General features: G+C 34.7%; 1 protein-coding gene across 7 annotated transcripts in view; it reads left to right on the top strand.

Annotated features, from left to right (window-relative positions):
• The window catches only part of LOC143252320 (uncharacterized), a 54,650-nt gene that overhangs the window by 2,434 nt on the left and 28,585 nt on the right, over positions 1-23,631 (top strand). For 2 of the 7 annotated variants that reach the window (XM_076504276.1, XM_076504279.1), the window contains exons 2-5: positions 7,919-8,121; positions 9,194-9,266; positions 18,569-18,694; positions 20,601-20,675. In XM_076504276.1, the coding sequence (XP_076360391.1) occupies positions 7,928-8,121; positions 9,194-9,266; positions 18,569-18,694; positions 20,601-20,675 (468 nt within the window). In that variant the 5' untranslated portion in view covers positions 7,919-7,927. Of the gene's footprint in view, positions 1-2,219; positions 2,279-5,715; positions 5,771-7,918; positions 8,122-9,193; positions 9,267-14,460; positions 14,572-18,568; positions 18,695-20,600; positions 20,676-23,631 lie in introns of those variants that run through there. The other 5 variants (XM_076504278.1, XM_076504277.1, XM_076504280.1 and 2 more) reach the window with 5 other exon arrangements.

Consider the following 23,631-nt stretch of genomic DNA (forward strand, 5'->3'; position numbering starts at 1 on the left):
AAGTTACTTTGAATTCATCATGAGGATTTATTGTTGAGAGGGATTTGAAGAACGTTCCCGAGTCAGAGATTCTCGCTGGTCTCTCCACTTATTTTATATGGCTCCTTTTCTTTCCTTTGAAGTCTTTGAGAATGTTTCTGACACCTTGGAGACTTTGGCTGAAGTTGTCTGACACTTGTACTCCTTTTCTTTCTTGTTTTCTTTTTCCCCCAACTTCATGAATCCATACCTATTCCTCAACCCCATGAACCCTACATCTCTTTCTCTATTTATCATCCTTGTGATTATTCTCACTGTTCACCTTCCCATTGATTTGGCTAATGCATGTGTTATCAGTGACCTCTCTCTCCCCTTGTATCCATTTGGTTCAAGCTCCATGTAAGAATTTCTGTTTGCAGGCCTCTAGACCCCATTTGCAGCTGACTGTTGGGTCATTCTGATTGCCCAGTAGTCATGGAAACATTTGCTTCTCATGTTCACAGTCTTGGGCTTTGTTTCCATTATTACATTGCTTCCTCTATTTCCTACATGAGTGGTTTTTATCTCTTTTTGGATTTCTTGCATCACATAAACATTCTGTCCCTTTAGGTTATACTAACTTGATGGTTCTTCAATGGATTTTGAGCCACCAATGCACTATTTCATGTGACTGTCCTCTTTTGTGATGCTGCTACCACATTTTCTTCAGGATCTGTCTTGATGGTTGGATTGTGCCAATACTTCAGTCAGCATTCCATTGTTTCTATCATGTTTAGATCTCCATTTAGTTACTGACACACCTCTTACAGACTGGGACATGTTTTAGGAAAAATTCATGGCTTCAGGCTTTGGTTTCAGAGCATATTTTCCCAATTAATGTTTTGTAACCTTTGGCACCAGTCAGGCATGTTTCTTATCTTTACTTGTGAATCACTTAGTTATGATTCACTCTAACAATTCTAATGTTGTTTTCCATATCCATCATCAGGATGAGACTCACTCCAGGACCCTTTGCTTCTGCACATTGGACTTTATGATCCAATCACATCAGGTTTGAGTAAATGCCTTTTATGTCTCAGGGGCTTTAAATCTGTTGTCAGATTGTCTTTCAACTGGATGGGATTCTTCCCACATAGTAGTCACTTCATCCTCATGCCTTTTGTTGGATCTTTTTCTTGGTTGGGCAAGCCAATAATTGATGCTTTCTACCATGTGTTTGGGCTTTGATTTGCAGCACTGCTTGTTGGGTCCTGTTGGTATCAGTCTTATTCCAGAAGAGTCTTGGTTCCCTCTTCTTCATTGCATAGAGTTCAGTTCACCTCTTACAGTCTCAGTCCTGGTCTCTCTTGCTACAATCTTGTACATCTCTTTCTTCTGGGAGTGTCATCCCTTTATCTTCACCTGTGTGATTTTTTTCTGGTCCCTTTCTCATAGGTCAGGTTTTTCCAACTGTATACCCTTTGTTCTTTATCCCTTTGTATTGCCTTTATTCTCTCTGTTTATCAAGGAAAATGTTATGTTTTTCACTGTTAGTCAAACTGCCACTATCCTCCTCCTGGTTATCCTAATGATTCCATCTTTTCCTCCCCTGTTCTCTCTATCTTGTCATAGTTCTTTCACATTACAGTATCTTATATTCATTTTCTTTGCTTACTCATTATAACTCTCTCTCTCTCTCAAAACAGAGTTCCTTCCCTTTCTTGCTTGTGATCATTTGCAGATCTGACCCTTATGCAGTGGATGCCTCTTGTACTTTTTTTTACAGATTGTCCTTGCTCTCCAATTTTCTCCCTAAGGCTTGGAGGGAAGGATATTCCTTCTCTTCTGTCAATCTCAGCTCATTATTATCATACTCATTCTCTTATACTGTCCAGTTTGATTAGCTTGATTTTGGGGTTCTTACAATTGTTTATTTTTGCTATCAGATCCCTCTCATTCAAGAAATCTATGGATTTGTCAATTCATCTGGATTGTATATTTTTCCCTGGATGGAGATACAGGTTGTATTATGTCTCATCACATCAAATCCATAACTTGACTCACTCTTTGGCCTTAAACTTTCAAAAACTCTTGAATGAGATCTTCTAAGCTGAAATGTGAACTAAGCCCAACATTTTTTTTTTTTACCCCTACCATCTTGTAGTTTTGTCTCCCTTGGTACATTACCTACTTCTTTTCTCTGATCATTGTCATTTATGGATTTTTCATTTACATCCTTACCTGTTTTTATTCTTATACAGTTCACTTCTTGGATCCAACCTAATAGAAGGTGTCTCACAGGATATCCCTCTCACTACAGGTAGGTCAAAGTGCACATGACCTTTTTACAAAGTTGGATTCAAAATTTTATTAAACTACTTTATTATCAGTGGACATTTCTTGCTTTTTGTGTGTTATTCTGTGTTCTTAAGTTCATTATTTAAGTGAATAAAAATTTTATGTACTAGTGCCATCATTATAAAGAAAGGTAGGCTTAACTTTCATCTGTAGCTGATAGCAAAGAAATGAGGTTAAAGTTAGTACTGTATTTCTTGTATTTTCCCCTCAGTGTGGATTCCTGTAAGTGGTGAGGGTACTTCCCAGGGAAGGATCTGTTCTTTCAGTTTACCTCCTCTGGGATCTAAACATCCACATGTGTTTGCCGTGTGTGGTGACCTGTAAAGGGGAGGAGAGGATCCTGGTGGTTGAGAGGTCCAACTGTAACACACTACTTTGGCCTTGTATTCCTGTAGACGAGTGGTCTTGGGGTGCCCCCCTTGGGTTAATTGGCTGGTTCATTAGGGCTAGGATAAACCAAGTAGCTGTGTTAGATGTCCTCAACAGGTGTTGTGGGCATTATATCTGATGCTAGTGTTTGAGTATAGTGCTCACAAACCCTGGCATTGCTGCAGTGTCCTTGTTCAGCATTGTTGTGTGTCCCCTCATAGGGCTCCATGGTCGGTGGGGTCAGTGGGTACTGAAACATTCCTTCTTTTTTATTATGGATCCTCCAAATAAAAACTGAAATAAAATAGTGAAAAAACAGTACATAGGTAAATGACCACATCTTGAAGATTCTGAGCAGCATCTGTAACACCTGTTGTACCTCATTTCCTTATATTACATTCTCTTTCAGACAAACCTTTAGGGCAAATATCTCCCTCTTTCATTCATAAGGGACTAGAGGGACTTGGTGGCTCTCTAAAGTCAGTAAAGAAGCTTCGATCTGATGACTTATTGGTGGAAACATCCATATCTCAAGACAGTGAACTCTTGCATTCAAAGGCAATTGGGGATATACCTATAGAGGTTACACCTTAAGTTACTTTGAATTCATCATGAGGATTTATTGTTGAGAGGGATTTGAAGAACGTTCCTGAGTCCAAGATTCTTGCTGGTTTTTTCACCCAAGGAATTTCTGCAGTGAGGCGTATCTCCACTTGCAAAGATAGAAATACGATGCCAACCAATGTCCTCATTCTGACATTTACACCACCACATCCATCTGCCAGCATCAAGGTAGGTTATCTCAGTTGCAGAGTATGGCCAAACATTCTAAACCCTCTCAGATTTTTCCAGTGATTTTGTCACTCGAAGACGTCATGTCGTGGTTCCTTGACGTGTGCTCGTTGCAGTGGCAAGACCAAGATGCTTGTGAGTGTGAAACGGACTCTCATTGTGTCAGTTGCAATGGCTTTCTCCTATACTACTTTCATTCTTACTCTAAATGGTTGGAAGAAAAAGAGGTGCAGCATTTGAAAATGATTCATAACATTACTTATTCTGAGGCTTGAAAGTTGCTGTCCACCACTTCATCTTGGATGTATGCTGTTGCACTTTGTTCCACTACTACAGTGGGAGTGTACTTTCCTGTTTTTTTCTACAGGAACTTGGAGTCTCTCAGGGCTGTGTTTTTGAGTGTCACACTTTTCAGTATAAAACTTAATGCTATTACTGAACAACTCCCTCTCACTGTTGCAAACGGGCTCTATGTCAACGACTTTCACATTTTATGTCAGTCGTCGAAGATGAGGTATATTGAGAGGCAGCTACAGACTGCTCTCAATCATTTACTGAAGTGGAGCACAGCAAATGGCTTTAACTTTTTTCGCTCTAAAAGTGTTTGCATGCACTTTTGTTGCCAACAGGGTATTCGCCCTGATCCTGAACTCTGTATTGGTGAAGTTATGCTACCTGTGGCCCCTGATACAAAGTTCTTGGGACTTATCTTTGACCATAAGCTGACCTTTATACCACACATCAAGCAGCTACAGGTGAAATGTACATCCTGAACATCCTCTGTGTCCTCTCTTCCACCACTTGGGGAGCAGATTGACGTTCTATGCTAAAAATATATCGTGCTGTTATTTGTTTGAAACTTGACTATGGATTACTGGTCTATGGCTCTGTCAGGACCTTAACGTTAAAGATGCTGGACCCCATTCATCATCAAGGACTTTGGCTCTGCACTGGGGCTTTCTGCACTTCCCCAGTTCAGAGCTTATATTTCGTCTCATGAACCTTCTTTGCACCTCTGCCCTTTGCAGCTGTCTTTACTGTATGCTTCGAAACTTTGTTCCTTACCAAAGCATCCCACCTGGGGTTGTGTTTTCCTTCTTTGGTGTGCCATATTTTTTCAGAACAGATGATCTGCCATTTCTCCTTTTGGTCTTCATATCCAGGTGCAGTTGGATGAATAGGATCTGTCCTTGGATAACATTGCTGTATCTACTGGTCAGCCCATCTGACCATGGCTTCTTACAGTCTCCAAATATGATCTATCTTTAAGTCATCTGAGAAAAGCAGACACTCTCGATTGGAAATACTGTCTGTTATTTGCTGCAAAATGTTTTGAATCATCCTTCCATTCCTATTTATACAGACGGTTCAAAATCAGGTGATTAAGTGGGCTACACCATGCTTTGTTGTGGTTTGGTGGTTGTGCACAGAATCCCCTCTACAGTTTCTATGCTCACTACTGAACTATGCCATTTTTCTTGCCCTGGATCACATGGAAGCTAAGCAGTACTCAAACTGCACTATTTATAATGACTAGGTTATTTCTCTACTGGCCCTGGAATCTCTTCACTTTAGTTCACACCCTGTTCTTGCCGATATTCAAAACTGACTGGCCAATTTCTCTTTAATATCCACTTCTATCCAGTTTTTCTGGATACCGAGCCAAGTTGGTATTGTGGGAATGAGCTCGCTGACACAGCAGCTTAACTTATCTGCTCTGACACTATCACTGTTGTGCCTGTTCTATACATGGACTAAGGCCCTGTATTCAAGGCTTGGCTCTGTGCCAGTTGGCAGTCAACTTGGAGTGAGCAACATGAAAACAAGCTTTTCCAAATAAAACCCTATAGTGGTCTTTTGCCACCTTGCTTCAGTAAGGATCGGAAAGAGGAAGTTGTTCTAACTAGACTATGCATTGGTCACAGTTTTTTAACTCATCATTTTCTTTTATCTGGAACTGATGCACCAATATGTAGTTTGTGTAATACTTAGGCCACAATAAGCCACATTTTATTGTCTTACTGTCATTATAACTCTCAAAGATGGCACCATTTTAAACATATTTTATCCCAAGGTTTATCCATAATGTTAGTGTTATTGGTAATAGTGACACTGTTCACCTTGGAAATATTTTTAATTTTTTAAAGGCCATTAAGTTTTTTAATTTATATATTAGACATTTTTTTAATGTGATTCCCTTTTAAGAATCAAAGCCCATCTAGTTCTATTTGAAATTAGAAAATGGCCATAACATCAAAAAACTCGGAACCAGGACTGGAAACGCCAATTTCAGGTGATTAACGGTGGTTTTTTAACTTCTCTGTTAGTCTTCCTGGCAAGTTATGATAATTACAATTATGTTACAGAAAGTCCTTTACAACTTGTATTACTGTGGTTTTCTCTTACTGCTGTAGACTAGATGTAAACATTGGTATTAATGCTGTTTATGTTTTAACTTTGTTTTGTTTTACCTTAATATCCTTTTATGAATTTTACTAAATTTTGTTTTCACTTTTTATCAGATGTTTGGTGCAGATAACCAAGCTGCTTTATGCCATAAAACACCAAATCAACCAACCAACCAACTTGTATTTTCTGTGTATTTTTTATTTATAGTCACAAAATTAACTAAAATGTGACAATTAAACTTACTAGATAAGATAATGAAAGAAAAAAATTCTTCACAAGGCTTGCTTACAAGTAGCTCATGAATTAGGTCATATAATATAGTGATGTGTTTGCCAAATGGTTTACAATTTTGTGTGGTGGGAATATTAGTTACACACAGTTCAAAGGGTAATAAAACAATAAAATTAACTATAAACAGATGTAGATTGTTACAGATATATAGGATAAACATTGTAATTTTCTGTTACAATAGTAAGAAAGAAAAGCCTAATTTAGATTTATTTTGTATTTTTTATAGTGCTTATGAGGTTGGTTAAAATGATTGAGTTCTTTTAGAATTAGGGTAGAGAAAATAGCAGACAAAATATAAAGTTTTATTAAAGAAGTTTGATATTTATTTAGGTGTGTTTAGAAATTATGCAAATGAAATCTGACACTCTTAAGATAAAGAAAAGTATTTTTAATCTTAATACCAGGATCACTTTCCATTAAGAGCAGTCATCACTTAGATTTCATAATGAGCAATTCTTTAGTCAGATACTTAATTAAATATGTTTTGCATATAAAAGACTTGAAAATTTGCCAGATTTCCTGAAAACACACAAAAAATATTAAAAGTTAAAGTATGGAAACCCTGACTGCTTTGTGATTACAAGTTTAATCACATTGGGTCAGGAGTAATAGCAAGCATTAAAACTATCTTCTCTGTCTTTACTGTTGGGATGGGGTTTTCCACAAGACCACTAAGATGGTATATACACATTTATCAGTGTTCATTCCATACTAACATGGAAAAACCTAGCACTTTAGGAGTGGCTTCTCACTTTTTTGGCTCGTGTGTGCTGACTTGAAATTAGATTTTGTGATTAACCATTGCACTTTTTAAAAATAAAATACTTTGCTTGTGGTTAGGTCTGATCTGGTCTGGACTTCTGGGGTTCCTCCAAAGTGAAGTCCTCCCTTTTTGGTCTTTGTAAGAAGCAAGAAAGATCCATGACACTTCTAGCTTTGAGCTGCTGGTATGGGAAGCTTGGAGAGTTTCCCCTGCAGAGAGAGTCTGTGTGTACAATACACTGTAATGGGAAGTAGGGTGGGGTGTTTGTGTTAATGTAGTGCAGGTCACCCCTTTTATATAAAATGCCTTTGTCCCTGTTTTTATCTGTACAGTGGGCAAATAATATAACAGTTCAATCTGGTTATTGCTTAGTCTACTTTAATAACTACATCTGAGCAAAGAATGTACCTTACATGAGATGAATGAAGTTTCCCCTTTAGTAAGCCTCCATTGTAGAATATAATGTTCCGTGGAATTCTCCTTTCAGTTACTTTTTTGTAAAGAGAGCTCATCTAAGTTTTTACAATTGCATTGATCTTTCCACTACATCATTATACAATTATAACTACTGTATATAGAGAGGTAAATTTTCCTTACTTGAAAATGTATTTTCATCTTTCAGTATCCCTTTCCACCCTTTTTCTCACTACCAATGTATGTTATTCTTTCCTCGTATAAAAATGAAATTGGTTTCCAAGCATATATGTTTATGGGATCTACTGCATATGAAGAATGTGCTGCCATACTATTGGTAGAAGGCAGTTGTCTCATGATGATTACATTACTAATACAGTTCATGTTAAAATAAATCTTAAGTTGGAGGTAAGTCAAGGATAGTGGAACTATCTCAAAAATGTGTAAGAATAGCTAGTGTGTGCAGAGATGCGAGTACATATTAAAAATACTTTTTCAGCTACAGGATATGAAAACTTTTGAAAACCAATCAGCATGTATTGATGATTTTTTCTTTTTTTTTAGGTAAAAAAAATGTCAATGAAAAGCAGGAGTGTGGGTACTAAAACTGTGTTAGAAAAAACATCCTTTGATTGTTTAGACAGTGTTCGACAGGTTTTACGAGAAGTTGAAGAAAGACAAGCTAATCTTGAACTTCAGTTAGCTCTAGCTCTTCATTCTCAAAGAACTGAGGAGGTATATCAAATGTTAGATGATTTATCCAATGTGTAAGTTGGATCTTTTATAAATCTGTTATACAGTTACTTATGTTATCTCAAATATATAACTTACCCCTTTTTTTTCAAGAGAAAATAAGTTGAGATCTTAACCTACTGTGTCCCTGCAAGGTAACCCTTTTGCATGTTAACTTCTCCATGTTGGCTCCATGGACTTAGGTCAGGTCATAGGTGCGGTTCAGTGACCTAGACCTCAAAAATAATGTCAAATGTCGTCTTTTTGTCTAATAAAAACAACCCAAATCTTTCTTGTGTAACTTATTTTTATGATCTACATCGAGATGTCAGGCTAGCTCATGTGGGTGGTGTTAAAACAGTGAAAGTTTCTGTTTCAAAAGTTTGATATGCTGCAAAGTGTAGTTTTTAAATAACAATGATAGTAAAGTATTGAGCAATTTATCATAAAAGTACTTTGACAATGTTTTTAATCTTTACATTTATTAGGTTATAGATTAGAAAACTTTATTTAAACTTTGTTTATATTACTTTATATTCACATATAACAATCTTAGTAAAACAACATTAATTCTCATATTATCATTCACTGTAAAAATGTGTATGCGATGTGTCATATTTTTGCCTGTTGTAACACTCATTGTATAGAAGTGATCAAGAAAATTGGGTAAAGTTACAACTTACTTTGTGAAATACATAGGGAATACCAGCAATAATAAGAGTGATGAAATGCGATGTTGATTGTGTTTTATTTCTTCGAATTTTTCATATGACCTATTTGTTATAATGGACTTTTATAACCAACAAAATCAAGGACTCTCAAAACATTTGGTGTAAAATAGTTTGAACTAATGTGTTTTAAGAACCTGATAGGGGCTCACATGACTCCCATTGGTAGCAAGGGCTAAATGCTGGAAGGAATAAAATAAATGACTTTTCTACTATATAATTCTTTTATAAAAGTTTTATAAAAATAATTTATGTACAATAGTAAGAGAACACATACTATTTTAACTTCTTTTTTCACACTTAAGTCTTGGTAACTTTTGATGTTGTATACTTCTAGATTACATGTGTGGATTATATTTTAACTGTTTCTTTTTAAAAGTGATAAAGTTGAACTTGCAAGGGTACGACATTTAGTACAAGAAAGTATTCAAGCTACAGAGAAAGAAGTTCAGGTAAGCTGGGGAATTTGATCAGTATTAAATTAAGAAATTTAGTTAACTGATCTGTAAAGTGTGGACTGGAGATTTCATTATTGGATTGGAACTGACTATGAATTAGTATTAGGAAAGAAGTACCTAGGATCAAGATACTGTAGTTTAGTGAAGGCCAACTGTTGGATAAAGGCTGAATACAAATACTTTTATTATTTAAGTTAAACTTTTGGAACAGGTTTTAATCCAGAATTGGGGTCTGAGTGAGATAACTTATTAGATTAAGATCTAAATCAGGACTTGGGTATTTGTAAGTTTAACTGTTTGCAAATGACTTAATCTGGGAATTAAAGATTGCAGAAGTTTATTGGACCAGAATTGAACCCAGGAGATGAAGATATGGTAAGCATCACTGTTAAATGAAGGTTGAAAACTATGACTTAAGGTTTGCGATAACCAAACTATTGGATCAGAGGAATAGTGGCCTAGAATCCACAACTATGGGTATAGAAAGTGGTTTTGGGAAATGAATACAAAACCAATTAATAAAAAAATATATACGAAAAAAGAGAGAAAAAAAAAAGAGAGATATTTGAATGGTAAATTTGAAGTGATTGTCAACTAATCTTTTAATTTCAAAATGTGATTTATTTTGTAATTCAACCATGTTTTGATCTCCTATAAGTCTGTCAGATCTTATCATTAAACTATATTCAAATGTTACAAAATTGTTAATGGATTAAAGTTTTATGAATATGTAAAAGAGCTCTGTTGACTAGTGTGACATTAAAATGGAGACTGTCTTTCAAAAGAGCTACTGTGACCTTTTATTGGATTGTGCTACTTAACTAGCTAAGTGTGTATATTCTTTTCACTATAACAATTGCACATTTTGGTTACTTGGTCTTTATTTTGCAATTACAGTCCTCAGTGATATTTTTTCAAAATCTGAACTCGTACATTTAATTAGTGTAATATTATATGGTATTTTTACATGCACACTGCTAGTTTTTAAGTCAATTTAATCATGTTAGTGTAGTGTACAATAAAATATTGCTATTCAAAGAAAGTAGAAAAATAATCATATATTTTTATGCAAAAGAATTAGTTTTACCTCTCAGTCTATGATGTAACTTGCATACATTATATTTACATTGTGAGGCTTGGAATTAATAAAATTTGAGATAAATCAACCAACTTCTCTGAGTAAAAAGACAGAGAGATGGTCAGGAGGTGACTGATGTTCGAACATCGCTAACACTCTAGGTGAAAGCTTTTGCCGGTATCTAGCACTTCTGCTTGTTCCTCCACCTTTCTGGCCATCAAGACTCGGGCAGAGCGATCACCTCTTTCCTTTCGAACTGACTGTTTCTTTGACTATAATTGTCCCTTTACCCTGGTGGAACTAAAAATGGCCCTTCATCGGTCTGCCAGTACATCTGTTGGACCTGATGATATTCATTATGACATGCTGCACCATCTATCTCCTGCTTCTCTTGATGTCCTGATTGTTTTCAACCGGATCTGGCAGGAGAATGTTTTTCCTGACGCCTGGTGCCAGGCTATTATTTTACCTTTCTCTAAGCCAGGGAAAGATCCCAAGATTCCTTCAAACTACCGTCCAATTGCTTTGACGAGCTGTCTCTGTAAGACATTAGAAAGGATGGTTAATGCTCGTCTTGTTTGGTTCCTTGAATCAAACAACCTCCTCTCGCCCACCCAGTGTGGGTTCCGTCGACAGCACTCCACCACAGATCACCTAATTCGTCTCGAAAAATCTATCAGAGAAGCCTTTCTCAACCGCCAACATCTTGTATCAATATTCTTTGACATAGAGAAGGCTTACGACACAACATGGAGGTATGGCGTTTTGCGAGACCTCCATACATATGGGTTACGTGGCCATCTACCCATGTTTATTAAAAATTTTTTAATGGACAGGAGATTCCAAGTTCGTGTGGGTTCAACACTTTCCCGTTCTTTTGTACAGGAACTTGGAGTCCCTCAAGGCTGTGTATTGAGTGTTACACTCTTCAGTATAAAGATAAATGCCATCACTGAACAACTCCCTCTTACTGTTGCAAATGGGCTCTATGTCGACGACTTTCACATCTCATGTCAATCGTCGAACATGTTGCATGCACTTTTGCCGCCAACGGGGTATTCACCCTGATCCTGCACTCTATATTGATGAAGTTGTGCTGCCTGTGGTCCCTGAGACCAAGTTCTTTGGACTTATTTTTGATCGTAAACTGACCTTTATACCACACTTAAAGTAGCTTCGGGTCAAATCCACAAGAGCACTGAACATCCTCCGTGTTCTCTCTTCTACCAGTTGGGGGGCAGATCGCTGTTCAATGTTAAAGGTATATCGTGCTCTTATTAGATCGAAACGCGATTATGGATCAATGGTCTATGGCTCTGCCAGACCCTCGGCCTTAAAGATGCTTGACCCCATTCATCACCAAGGACTTCGACTCTGCACTGGGGCTTTCCGTACCTCTCCAGTTCAAAGCATATACATTGAATCTCATGAACCTTCTCTACACCTTCGCCGTTTGCAACTATCTTTACAATATACTTCGAAACTTCATTCCTTACCAAAGCATCCCACCTGGAAATGTGTTTTTATTCCTCGGTGGGCAGTCCTTTTTCAGAACAGACGATCTGTCATTGCTCCATTTGGCCTTCGCATCCGGGCGCAATTGGATGAATTGGTTCTGTCCTTGGATAACATTGCAGATTCCACAGGTCGGCTCATCCCTCCATGGCTTATTACAGCCCCCAAATGTGACCTTTCTTTCAGTCACCTAAAAAAGGCAGATACTCCAGATTGGAAGTACCGTCTTTTATTCAATGAATATCTTTCAAACAATCATTCAGTTCCCATTTATACAGATGGTTCCAAATCAGGTAATTCAGTGGGCTCTGCTATGGTTTGCTATGGGTCAGTAGTTGCACGCAGAATCCCCTCTACAGCTTCTGTGTTCACTGCTGAACTGTATGCCATATCTCTTGCCCTGGATCATATTGCAGCTTGTGGGTTGCAATTACAGTCCTCAATAATATTTTTTCAAAATCTGAACTCGTACTACATTTAATTAGTGTAATATTATATGGTATTTTTACATGCACACTGTTAGTTTTTAAGTCAATTTAATCATGTTAGTGTAGTGTACAATAAAATATTGCTATTCAAAGAAAGTAGAAAAATAATCATACATTTTTATGCAAAAGAATTAGTTTTACCTCTCAGTCTATGACGTAACTTGCATACATTATATTTACATTGTGAGGCTTGGAATTAGTAAAATTTGAGATAAATCAACCAACTTCTCTGAGTAAAAAGACAAAGAGAGTTGTGGGTTGTACTATTTCTTATGAATTATTTTGATGATGAGAAACTGACTTGAAATAAAAGTGTCTCAAAACATCTGATATGGGTATTAACACTTTTACTAATAAAGCAGAGAACAACATTTTGACTTTCCTAGGTCATCTTCAGGTTAACAAAGGGAGAGTTTGCCACAGACTGTTGCGGGGCACGTCTTAGGGACAAGAGTATTAATGGATATGGTATTGTAGGGGGCATTGCAGCTGGATATTAAGTTATTAATTAGTTTAGGTATAAAGGTGTTTCTTTATTTTAGTTTAATTTTGGTTTTAGTTGTTATATAAGTAGGGTCTCTTTGATTTTCTGTTTGTTTATATTTGTTTCTCTACTTAGTTTCTAGATTTCTTCTATGATTATATTGTGTTTGATTTGCAGTGTTCAAAAATGTGTGAAGGTGTTTTTTGTGTTCTTTGAATCTATTTTCTGTTTTATTCTTATTTTTCTGATATAGAAGTCATGGCAGTTGTAACATTGTATTTTATAAATAATATTGGGTTTGTGTTTGTCGGTGTAGTTTTTACATAGTATGGACTTTAGTTTTGTACCTGATTTTTGAATAAATTTGGTGTTTACTGGAATGTTGTGTTTTGTTATAAGTTTTTCCCAAATGTTGGTTATTTTTTTGCTGATGTTGGGAACATATGGTATGCAGCAGTGTAAGGTTTTGTAGTTTGTTGTATTTTTGCATTTATTATTGTTTATTTGTTATTAGTCTAGGTGTGTGTGTATAAAGTTTACCATGATTTTTAGAGGAAATTTGTTGGTGTTGATGAAGTGTTGTTTTATTTTGTTGATTTCATTGTTAATTTTATTGGGTGAGCATAGTTTTGTGACTGTGTTTATTTGGTTTTTTAATATGTTGAGTTTTTATTTTGTTTCATGTGCTAAATCCCAGGGAATGTATAATCCAGTATGGGTGATTTTCTGTGGATTTCTGTTTTGAATTTATATCAGGTGTAGTGATTTTGAGGTTAAGAAATGCTATTTGGTTAGTTTTTTTTTCACACAGGTGAACTTAATGTTGGAGTGCATGGAGTTAATGTGGTTGAAAAAAAGTAAGTGTGTGTTCTGTAGATGTGAATCCAGCAATTGTATCATCAACATATCTGTATCAGTATAGTGGTGGGTGTAAGGCTGAATAGATCGCTTGAGATTCAGTCTTTGTCATATAAATGTTGGCTAGAATTGGTGACATGGGATTCCCCATACTTAAGCCATTTATTTGCAAGTAGTTTTGGTTATTGAACATAAAGTTTTGGTGGTGATGAACTCTATAAGGGTCACTAATTGGTTGCTGGTGGTATGTATTAATAGGTTGGGGGTCTTGGATACAAAGTTCTAAAGCTATCTTGCAAGCTTCAGTTATTGAGACTTCTGTGAAAAGGGAGATGACATCAAAACTGTTTATTAAGACTTTATGATTTAGCTGATTAATAATAGATTTGAAGTTAAAAGAGTTTTTGGAAAAAGAACCGACTGATGTTGCATATTTATAAAATGCCTATGCTGTATATTTACCAAGGTTTTGTTAAATGATTCATAGGTCAGCATTATGGGTCATGGTGGACAATTGGGTTTGTAAGGTTTGGGAATGATGTGTAGTTGTGGTGTGCTTGAGTCTGTCTTTTGTAGGTAAGAATAAAGGTTTTCTGAAATTGTTTTGGTTTTTTTTCATTTATAATGGTATTTTGTTTAACTGATTTTCACGTGTTTTTGTTGGATTTGTGTTTAGTAGCTTAAATTTGTTTCTGATAAGATGTTTATTTTTTAATGTGTTCATTATAACTATAGCAGAAGATAAAGACAATGCTGAATGTTTCATTTCTTTTCCTACATCATCAGTAGATGAAGACAACAATATGATGCCAAATGCAAAGCACTAAGGAGTTGTGAAAGATTACTGTTTTAAACAATTGAGCAAATACTCATAAAGTAAGAGGTTTTAATTATTTAAAATTAAGATTTACAACAACAACAACTGTTAAAGGCAAGAAATAGTTATAAAAAAAACTGGCTGCTGTTGCACATTTTTTCTTTACTGCTATGATATCTTTTTCCTTGGAGTCATACACATGTTTTTAAATGTTTTCCATTTTTACAGAAAATGTTAATGTATCTCACTAGGTGACCTGTAAATTGGGAAATTTTGGGACTTATCTGAATTGTATTGGTACTAGTCCCTTGACTAAACAAAATATTTAGAACTTAAATTTGCTGGATCCTGAACCATGCAGTGTTTTTAACAGGGGTTAAATTTAACTTGTTTGTGACTGAATGGGTGAAGTGTTCCTCAAGAGTAATATTGCAGGTTGTAAATTGAGTGTTTACAGAAATCAACTTGTAGTTAAATTTTTTAATGTCTGCAAAAATAAATTAATTCAGTGTTAAAATATATCCTGTATAAAATAGTTTCAGTTATTTACTTTTATGCACAGAAATAATCAAAAGGCAACAGACATGGGTTTTATGTTGATTTAAGCATATTCACAACAAAATTATTAGTGTTTGTGAGTAATAACACTTGTAATTTCCAAAGAAGGAAATTCATAATAGTTTGGAATAAAATGACACTAATTTGTCCTTGTAACTTGAATGAAAATGTAATTTTGTTAATTGTTAACCAGTTTTTGTTTCTCAACCTCAGTTGTTATGTTAAGTAATATTCTACAGTTTAGTTTTGAAAAGCCGTACGTTACTGATCTAAATATGTCACAACTAATTTTTATATTCTTTTCAAATGTAAAACACGCCAAAGCTTAACTAGGTGATGTTTTGCTAGAAGAAAAGGTGCTTGTGGATCAACCTTTTGTACAATTTCTGTAATAACATTTTTTACAGCTTGCAAAAAGCATAAATATCAAATAGCCTTGAAGCTTATTATGTATGTTAAATGAAACCTTACATTTAACAATTTGAAAAAGTGCATGCTTGTGTCTGTAGTGTGGTAAAGGTTATTTTTAAGGTATGCATTTTTTTTTATTCAAGACCAAAAATAAGTTTTAAAGAATGTAAGTATAAATTGAAATATATAAAAGTAAGTATTTTCTTAAGAAATCACAATGAAATCTTTTCAAAATTTCGAAGTTGCAAATTCATACAAATATCACATAAAAATCAGATACTTTATTTGCAAAAAAAACAACAGATGCATGATCTGTAGAGAGTAATTATGAAGTTTTTAAACTGTTTCATTCACTAGTTAGTTTTTGCAGTGTAATCAATCAGACTGTATAAGAGTTGCATTAAAGTGACACACCTAGTCTCCTGGAGATAAAGGTGGTCAAAGGTGGTAGCTAACTCTTTTAATTTGTGATTGGTCAGTCGAATCATGGTAAGTGCCTTTGGGTTGGAGTTAATGTTGCTTCTACTTCTAAAGTGGATGATGAGAATTACCTTGGGAGTTATAGACAAGTTTGTAGTGAGAAAGATTCTTGAGTGGCTGATAAAAACTTTACAGAATAATTTAGTGAAATGTGATATCCTAAAATTAATATGATTTCATTAAAAGAAAACCTTTTTTGAGGACATTACATGCTATCTGGGTGATGGAAAAAATGTGGACTTGATGTACTTAGATTTTCAGAAAGTTTTAGATAAGGACAACAAGATTAGCATAAGAAAATCACATCATGAGAGTTCTGGAAAAGACCATTAAATTGAACTGAGGTTTAGTTGGATGGGAGAAATAATGTCATGACCTCTAACCAAACTGGACTTTTGTTAACTAGTGAAAAGCCTCATAGATGTTACTTGAGCCTTTGGTTTTTCTTGTTAACAGTAATTATATTGATAGGAATATAATAGGTAAATTGCTATAGTTTGTGGATGATATTAAACTCTTGAAATACAAGAAGAGACTTGGATCAGTTAATTAGTTAGGTTATCATAATTTGAATCACATGTACTCTTACTCCATATCACATATGTAAACTTACTCCAGTGTGACTGAAAAATAGAATCTTGACATAGTGTCAGATAAGTCACTCAAGCCATTAGGGTAGTAATTTGTTGCTATGGTAAAGCCAACATAATTTTATGGTAAAGTTATACACATTGAATGTGAAGCAAAAGTTAGTTAGACCTTCTTGAAGTATTATGTATGGTGTTGGTATCTGTAGTGGGGGGGGGGAGAGTTGAAAGAGTTCAGAGAAAGACCATCATTATGATTCTGTATACAGAAGGATTGTTTTATGAAAATAGATTTATTAATTTATTTTGTCTTAAGAAGAGTTGATCATATTGAATTTTGAGTTTATTTGGAGAATTGATAGGTTAAAGATCTCCAATTTCTCTCTATTCTGAAGACAATAGAATAAGAGAATAGAAATTTAAGATATGGGAAAGACATGCTATATTCTAATTAAATCAATTTTATTTTTCTAACACAGTGATTAGCATATATAATGAGATGTCAGCAACAGTATGGTTTGCACTCAACAAGAGTTTTAAAGGGGAATCAGTGATGTCCTGAAACAATGAAGGGTGGTAAAAGTAAAGGTTTTTACTTTTTTTTTTTTTTTTGGAAGAGTGGGTGTGAAGGGAGAACTTGAAGGACTATGTAATCACTTGTTGTCCATACATTTTATGGGGTTTAAATAATTTCTGATGTTTATTGAGACATTATTTCTTTGTTGCTATAAGGAACAAGTGTTCCTAGACAAATAATTAAATTTTACATAATTCATTCAGTTTTTGCTCTTGTCTTCTGTAGCACCAGTTGTTAAATACACCACATAAAAAAAGTGACAAATATAGTATCTCCAGGAGCCATAAAATGCCCCAAAGCTCCCAATTTTTGAATTGCACTCTAAAAATCTATTAAACTTTACAAATAACTCTTAAAAATACTACAAATCTGTTTCTGTTTGTCTTGAGGTGTTAATTTGATAATATCAGTTTTGATTCAATGTAAATATCTGGTAGTTTCATGAATGTAGAATTAATAGAAAATAATTTAGGAAAGACTGATGTTTTTCATAATAAAAGTTCAGAAAACCACCAGGTGTAAGGTTAAGACACCATTGGCATCTATATTTCTAGGCAGATGGTAACTAATGTGTTATTATCAGGGAAGGGGAATGTATGGTATGATGTCGTTAAAGATATTTTAAATACCTTAATTCTGAGTAACAAGAAATGTATTATAAATTACCTTTTTTATAATATGAGTGTCAGTCATCATGTTAAACTGAATGCTTACCTTAATTTTTCAAAGTATATTGTTTGGAAACATCCCTTAATATCCCTAAATTTTCTACCTTATATTTATTCCTTTTTTGACAGGGTGGGGTGGGGGTGGAAAGTCTACAGACACTTATCTTTTTCCCAGTTAAGTAATTGGAAGGTGTTAATTTGATAATATTAGTTTTGATTCGATGTAAATATCTGGTAGTTTCATGAATGTAGAATTAATAGAAAATCATTTAGGAAAGTAAAGTTTTAAGGTAGTGTGTATTTCAGATGCTCAATAGTTTGAGCAGAAATATTTATTGTTATTGTTAGCACAAATTGTATTAGTAAAGATAATAAAGGCTTTAATTCATTTCTATATGAATCATAAAGATTTGGTATTTCTAGAGGATTAAGATTCTTTTCTTATAAGAAGACCGTTGATGGTGGTATTTGAGCTTTTCTGGCTTGTTTACATTTTTCTTTTTAATGCAGTTTGCTACCTGTTAATTGGACTATTTTGGATTATAGTTAGTACTGGGAAAGGCGATTTAAAGAAAGCAAAATCTTTTAATAATATTTTTAGACATAAATATAATTTTTATACTTTCTAAAAACTATTTTGAGCTTGTATTTTTTGCTTGATTCTTTTAGTTATATATATATCTTGCATATTTTTTTTTGTAATAAGATGTTTATATATAAATTGCTGTAGAAATTTAATGAGCACACAGTGTTTGTAATTACTTTGTGAATATAGGAACAAGTAGCAGAGAAACTAAGGACTAAAGCATCATCTTCATCTTGCAGCTTTGGTATTAAAGAGTCACCCAAGGAACAAAAGAAAATTTCTGGTAGCAAAGTAATGCAAGGAGCAACAAGAAAGGTTTGTCATGCAATTTTAGGTTTTCTGGGTTGGTGATTCAAGAATGTTATTACTTTAGATTTCATTCTACATTTAATCAATAAATGCATACAGAAAGGAGCCATTGTTACAACTATTTTAGATGTAAGATTTATTGGAACCAATAGGAAGTAGAAGGCCATTTAACTCTTCATAACTTTCTGACTTCTTTTCAAACATTCTCTTGTAAGTGTGAATTCCTGTGCATGGTGAGTGGTATATCTCAGGAAAGGTTCTGCATGTATACTTTTCCTTCTTTGAAATTCAAGTATCCATGTAAATGTTGCTGTCTATAGTGACCTGTAAATGGGAGGAGAGAATCCTAGTGATTCAGTTGTGTTTGGGTTTCAAGTCTAGGTCACTGCAAAATGCTACTTTAGCCTTGAATTCTTGTAAACAGGAGGTGCTGGGGTTACCCTCTAGGGTCAACCAAATACCAAATTAAGCATTGTAGACATTGTCTGCTTTTTGTGGTTGGATACAGTGTATACAAAACTTTTATATTGCTACACTGGCCTTATTGTGGGGTTGAACATTTAACAATGTACCATATTCCTTTAGGGTTCCATGGTGGAGGGGTCAGTATCTATTTCCTAATTTTTTATGGTGGTTAAGAGGTCAGTCTAATCATACAAACTTGTACAGATACAATAGAGAAAATAACAAAGTTTTCCTAAGAAAAAGTGATAATTATCTGTAGGTTAATAGAAGGGTATAGAGAATTTACATGTGAAATTTGACAATTTTTTTATACACAAATATTTTTAATTGTAAAATCAAAATTAATTTGTGTGTTAGATAATATTTGCATTTGATGATAAAAACATTGTTAAAAATTAATTAAAAAATCTGATACCTTATAATGTTCACTGATAATCTGAACAATTTTGTGAAGATATGTATGTGTTTTAAAAAGTAATAGTATAAAGACTTTATGGTTACTTTTGGGAAGGTGGGCTGGAGTGAAATCCACCCATCTATTGGCAGAGATAAGGAAACAAGAAAATACTGAATTGCTTACACAGGTAATCTTATATGGTTTTGTATATATATATAAAAAAAACAAAAAACTACAAACCAAGTGTACGTAAATATCTAACCACCTATGAAAAGAAGCAAAAAGTGTTTTAAGTGGTACTTAGGTTATTAATGTGTATTATTTTGTGAAATTGTTGTCAGCTTTACTCTTTTTGGTATGTAAGAATGCTTACACTTTCACATTCAGAATATTTTCAGTGTATGTGGTGCATAGTAGGTATGTAAAATTAGAGTTTGTATGTTCCATGTTTAACTTTTGTATAAATGCATTTAAGCTGCATGTTCATTAATTATGTAAATACTGCTATTCTCAATAGTATCTTAAAATTACTAGAAAGTAATGAAAAAGTTATTTAAAAATGAGTTGTTTGGAGTGCACATGAATATATAACTGTCTAAAAAAATTAGAGATTAGTTCCTTTTTATCACTGTTTGTGTTTGTTTAAATGTCTTTGTAATACTTTTATCTAATGCTTCAAAATATCCGAGTGCTAGCTCTAAATTTAATGAACTATCTCCTTCCCTTGAAATCCCAACAAGATTTCCAGTGAGGGTTGAAAGAGGTAATAAATAAAAATTACCATGAAATTTAAATTTTAAATATTTTTCTATCTTTGATTGACATTTAATTGAATTGCATTTTTAAGCCATTAAAGATCTGAAAATGAATTTTTTTAAAATGTTCACAATTTTTTAAAGGATTGCTTTAAAGGGTTGTTTCACAAATGAATTGTGTTAAATCATTAGCTATTGCTTTATTGTGTTACTGTATTTCTCTCTCATAACAATTTTGATATAAATGTGTATTTCAAACATAATTTTTAGAGTGTAATATTTTTCTTTATTTAAGGATGCCAAAAATTTGGTGACTAAAAACATGCAAACATCTAAGTTCAAACCAGAAAAGTTTGTTAAAGAAAAACCAGTAAGTTTTTTTATGTGAAATTCAATAAGTTCTGTAGTAGTAATTTAAACTTACTGTAATTATTTTTTTTATTATAAATGCTTTTGAGGAAGTGTTTCTACTTTGAGAAGGAGTAAGGGGTAATTATGACCTGGGATAATTTTGATGAAGAAAAGTGTATCTTAGGTTCTCCATGTTATATTTAAAATATTTAGGTTTTTTTACAACAATTTCTATTTAGAACAATATCTATGTGAGTCACAAGTTCTGGTAATGTCTGTAAATATCATTGTAAAAAGTTTGAATTTCTTATTCTCCTTTCTTTTGCCTCTTTCTTAGTACATAACTCATAAACCAAAACAATGATGTCAACCAATTTCACTGAGGTAATGTAGTTTCAAAGGAGTATCTGTTTCTATAAGTCTTAATAATAACTAGTAGTAAGTAAAAATAAATCTTAAGTCTGGTGTAAATGATGTTGTTATTCTTTGAAGTTTCTGTAAAAAGCTTAAATGCAGAGTGAAATGGAAATTACCAGCCAATAATAGATACACAATAAATATTACAGTTGGAACCTCACTGTATTTAGAACTTCGTTATGAATATAAACTTCCTATGTTTGTTGAAACACTGTTGAAAAACCCTGCAATGTGGATTCCTGAATATGGTGACGGGACCTCCCGGAGAAGGTTCTGTACTTTCAGTTTACCTCCTCTGGGATCTAAACATCCACCTGCGTGTTTGCCGTGCGTGGTGACCCATGAAGGGGACGAGAGGACCCCGGTGGTTGAGGGGTCCAACTCCAACATACCACTTTGGCCTTGAATTCCTGTAGATGGGCAGTCTTGGGGTGGCCCCCTTCCAAAGATCAATTGGCTAGTTCATTTTGGCCAGGGTCAAATGAGTGCCAGTATAAGACATCCTCAACAGGTGTAGTGGACATTATATTTGGTACTTGTGTTCGGGTATAGTGCTTACAAAACTATGGCGTTGCTGCAGTGACCTTATATGGCACTGTGGCTCCTCCCCTTATAGTGCTCTATGGTGGGTGGGATCAGTAGACACTGAAATATTCTTTTTTTTTTTTATTATGGATACCATTCAAATAAAAAATATAAATAAGCATGACAGCATATAGAAAAATCTAACTACTGGCAAGCAACTGCGCATTGATGACTCTGTATGGTCAAACTCACAACTTGAATTTGTCCTGTGATTTTTAATTATACATTCTTTAACTGAAAATCCCTTAGGGCAGATGTCTCCATTTTGTATTCAGAAGGGTTTAGTAGGGCTTCCTGGCTCACCTAAATTGGTAAAAAAAAAATTTGGTCTGGGGAGATTTTAGAAGAAACAGCTTCATCACAACATTCCAAACTCCTCTTGAAGTCAAAAGCCATTGGGATATACCCAATGAGGTTACTCCTCATTCTACTTTGAATTCTTCCAGAGGAGTTATAGCTGAGAGGGATTTAAAGACCATTCCAGAGTCAGAGATCTTTTTAAGTTTCACCAGCCAAGGTGTTACAGCTGTGCGCTGAATGTTTACTCGTAGAGACGGAATTATGGAGCCGACAAATGTTCTAATATTAACATTTACAACATTGCATCCTCCTACCACAATCAAAGCAGGATATCTGAATTGTAAGTTACAGCCTTATATTCCTAACCCTGTTAGATGTTTTCATTGTCAACGATTTGGTCACTCAAAAGCATCTTGTCGTGGTTCCTTAACATGTGCCCGTTGTGCTGGTAAAGACCATAATGCTTTTGAATGCCAACTAGAACTGCATTGTGTTAACTGTAATGGTCTACATCCTTCCTGTTTTACTTCTTGCCTTAAATGGGTGGAAGAGAAAGAAGTACAACGTCTCAAGACAGTTCACAATATTACTTATCCAGAGGCTCGGAAATTACTATTCCCAATTCCCTCTGAGACTTGTGCTGCTGTAATCCATTCCACTGCTACAGTAGGAGTCCAGACAGACCTTTTCATGCCTTTTACATAATTCTTAAAAGTGCTTCTGAATCTAGTACCCTCCAAAATCAACAAAGTTAATGAATCAGTATCTACTTCTACCTCTGTCCCTTCCACATCTTCCAGTCATTGCCCAACTTCACCTTGTTCAAGCCCAGGTATTTCCATGGGGTCTTCCTCTCTTGGCACCCTAAAAATTAACCAACCCATTTGTTCACATCCTCAATTACTGCAATGTATATGTACAAACTCCAACCTCCCTACTTGAACCAGAGCGAGATCACAAGAGAGTAACCAACCCACATCCAGTAAAGAAAATAAGCGTGGTTGCAAGCAGAAGGTCTCTGTGCCATATTCTCCTCCAAAATAAAGATAAATGGCCACATTAATCCAATGGAACTGTCGAGGTTTTTAATCAAATGTGAATGACATCAAGAATTTGATTGACTTTTATCATCCCAAATGTCTTTCTTTACAGGAAACATTTTTAAAACCTACTAATACAGTTAAAATTCGACAATACTCCTTATGCTGAAATGACAGGTCGTGTAGGACAAAGTTATGGGGGGAATATCACTGCTGGTTGATCAACATGTGCCTACCTGATCCTTGTCATTGAATATGCCCTTGGAGGCTGTAGCCATATGTATCTCCTTGGGTCATATCATCACTGTTTGCTCTCTGTACCTTAACCCTGGAAAAAATTATCATCCCTCAGACCTTGAGGCCCTCATTGAGCAACTGTCAACCCACTTTTTAATTTTGGGGAATCTTAATTGGTATAATCCCCTCTGGGGTGTTTCTGGTATTGACAAGAGGGTTTGTGCTATAGAGCATATGCTCCTGAATCACAACCTGTCTCTCTTCAATACTGGCTCTTACACTTATTTTCATGCACCCAGTCAGTCATTTACTGCTATAGATTTTTCTATGTGCTCCCATTTGCTTTTCACTTTCTTTTCTTGGAAGATTGACATCAATCTACAGGGTAGTGATCAT

This window comes from Tachypleus tridentatus, chromosome 6 (genome assembly GCF_004210375.1).
Source record: "Tachypleus tridentatus isolate NWPU-2018 chromosome 6, ASM421037v1, whole genome shotgun sequence".
Taxonomy (NCBI): Eukaryota; Metazoa; Arthropoda; class Merostomata; order Xiphosura; family Limulidae; genus Tachypleus; species Tachypleus tridentatus.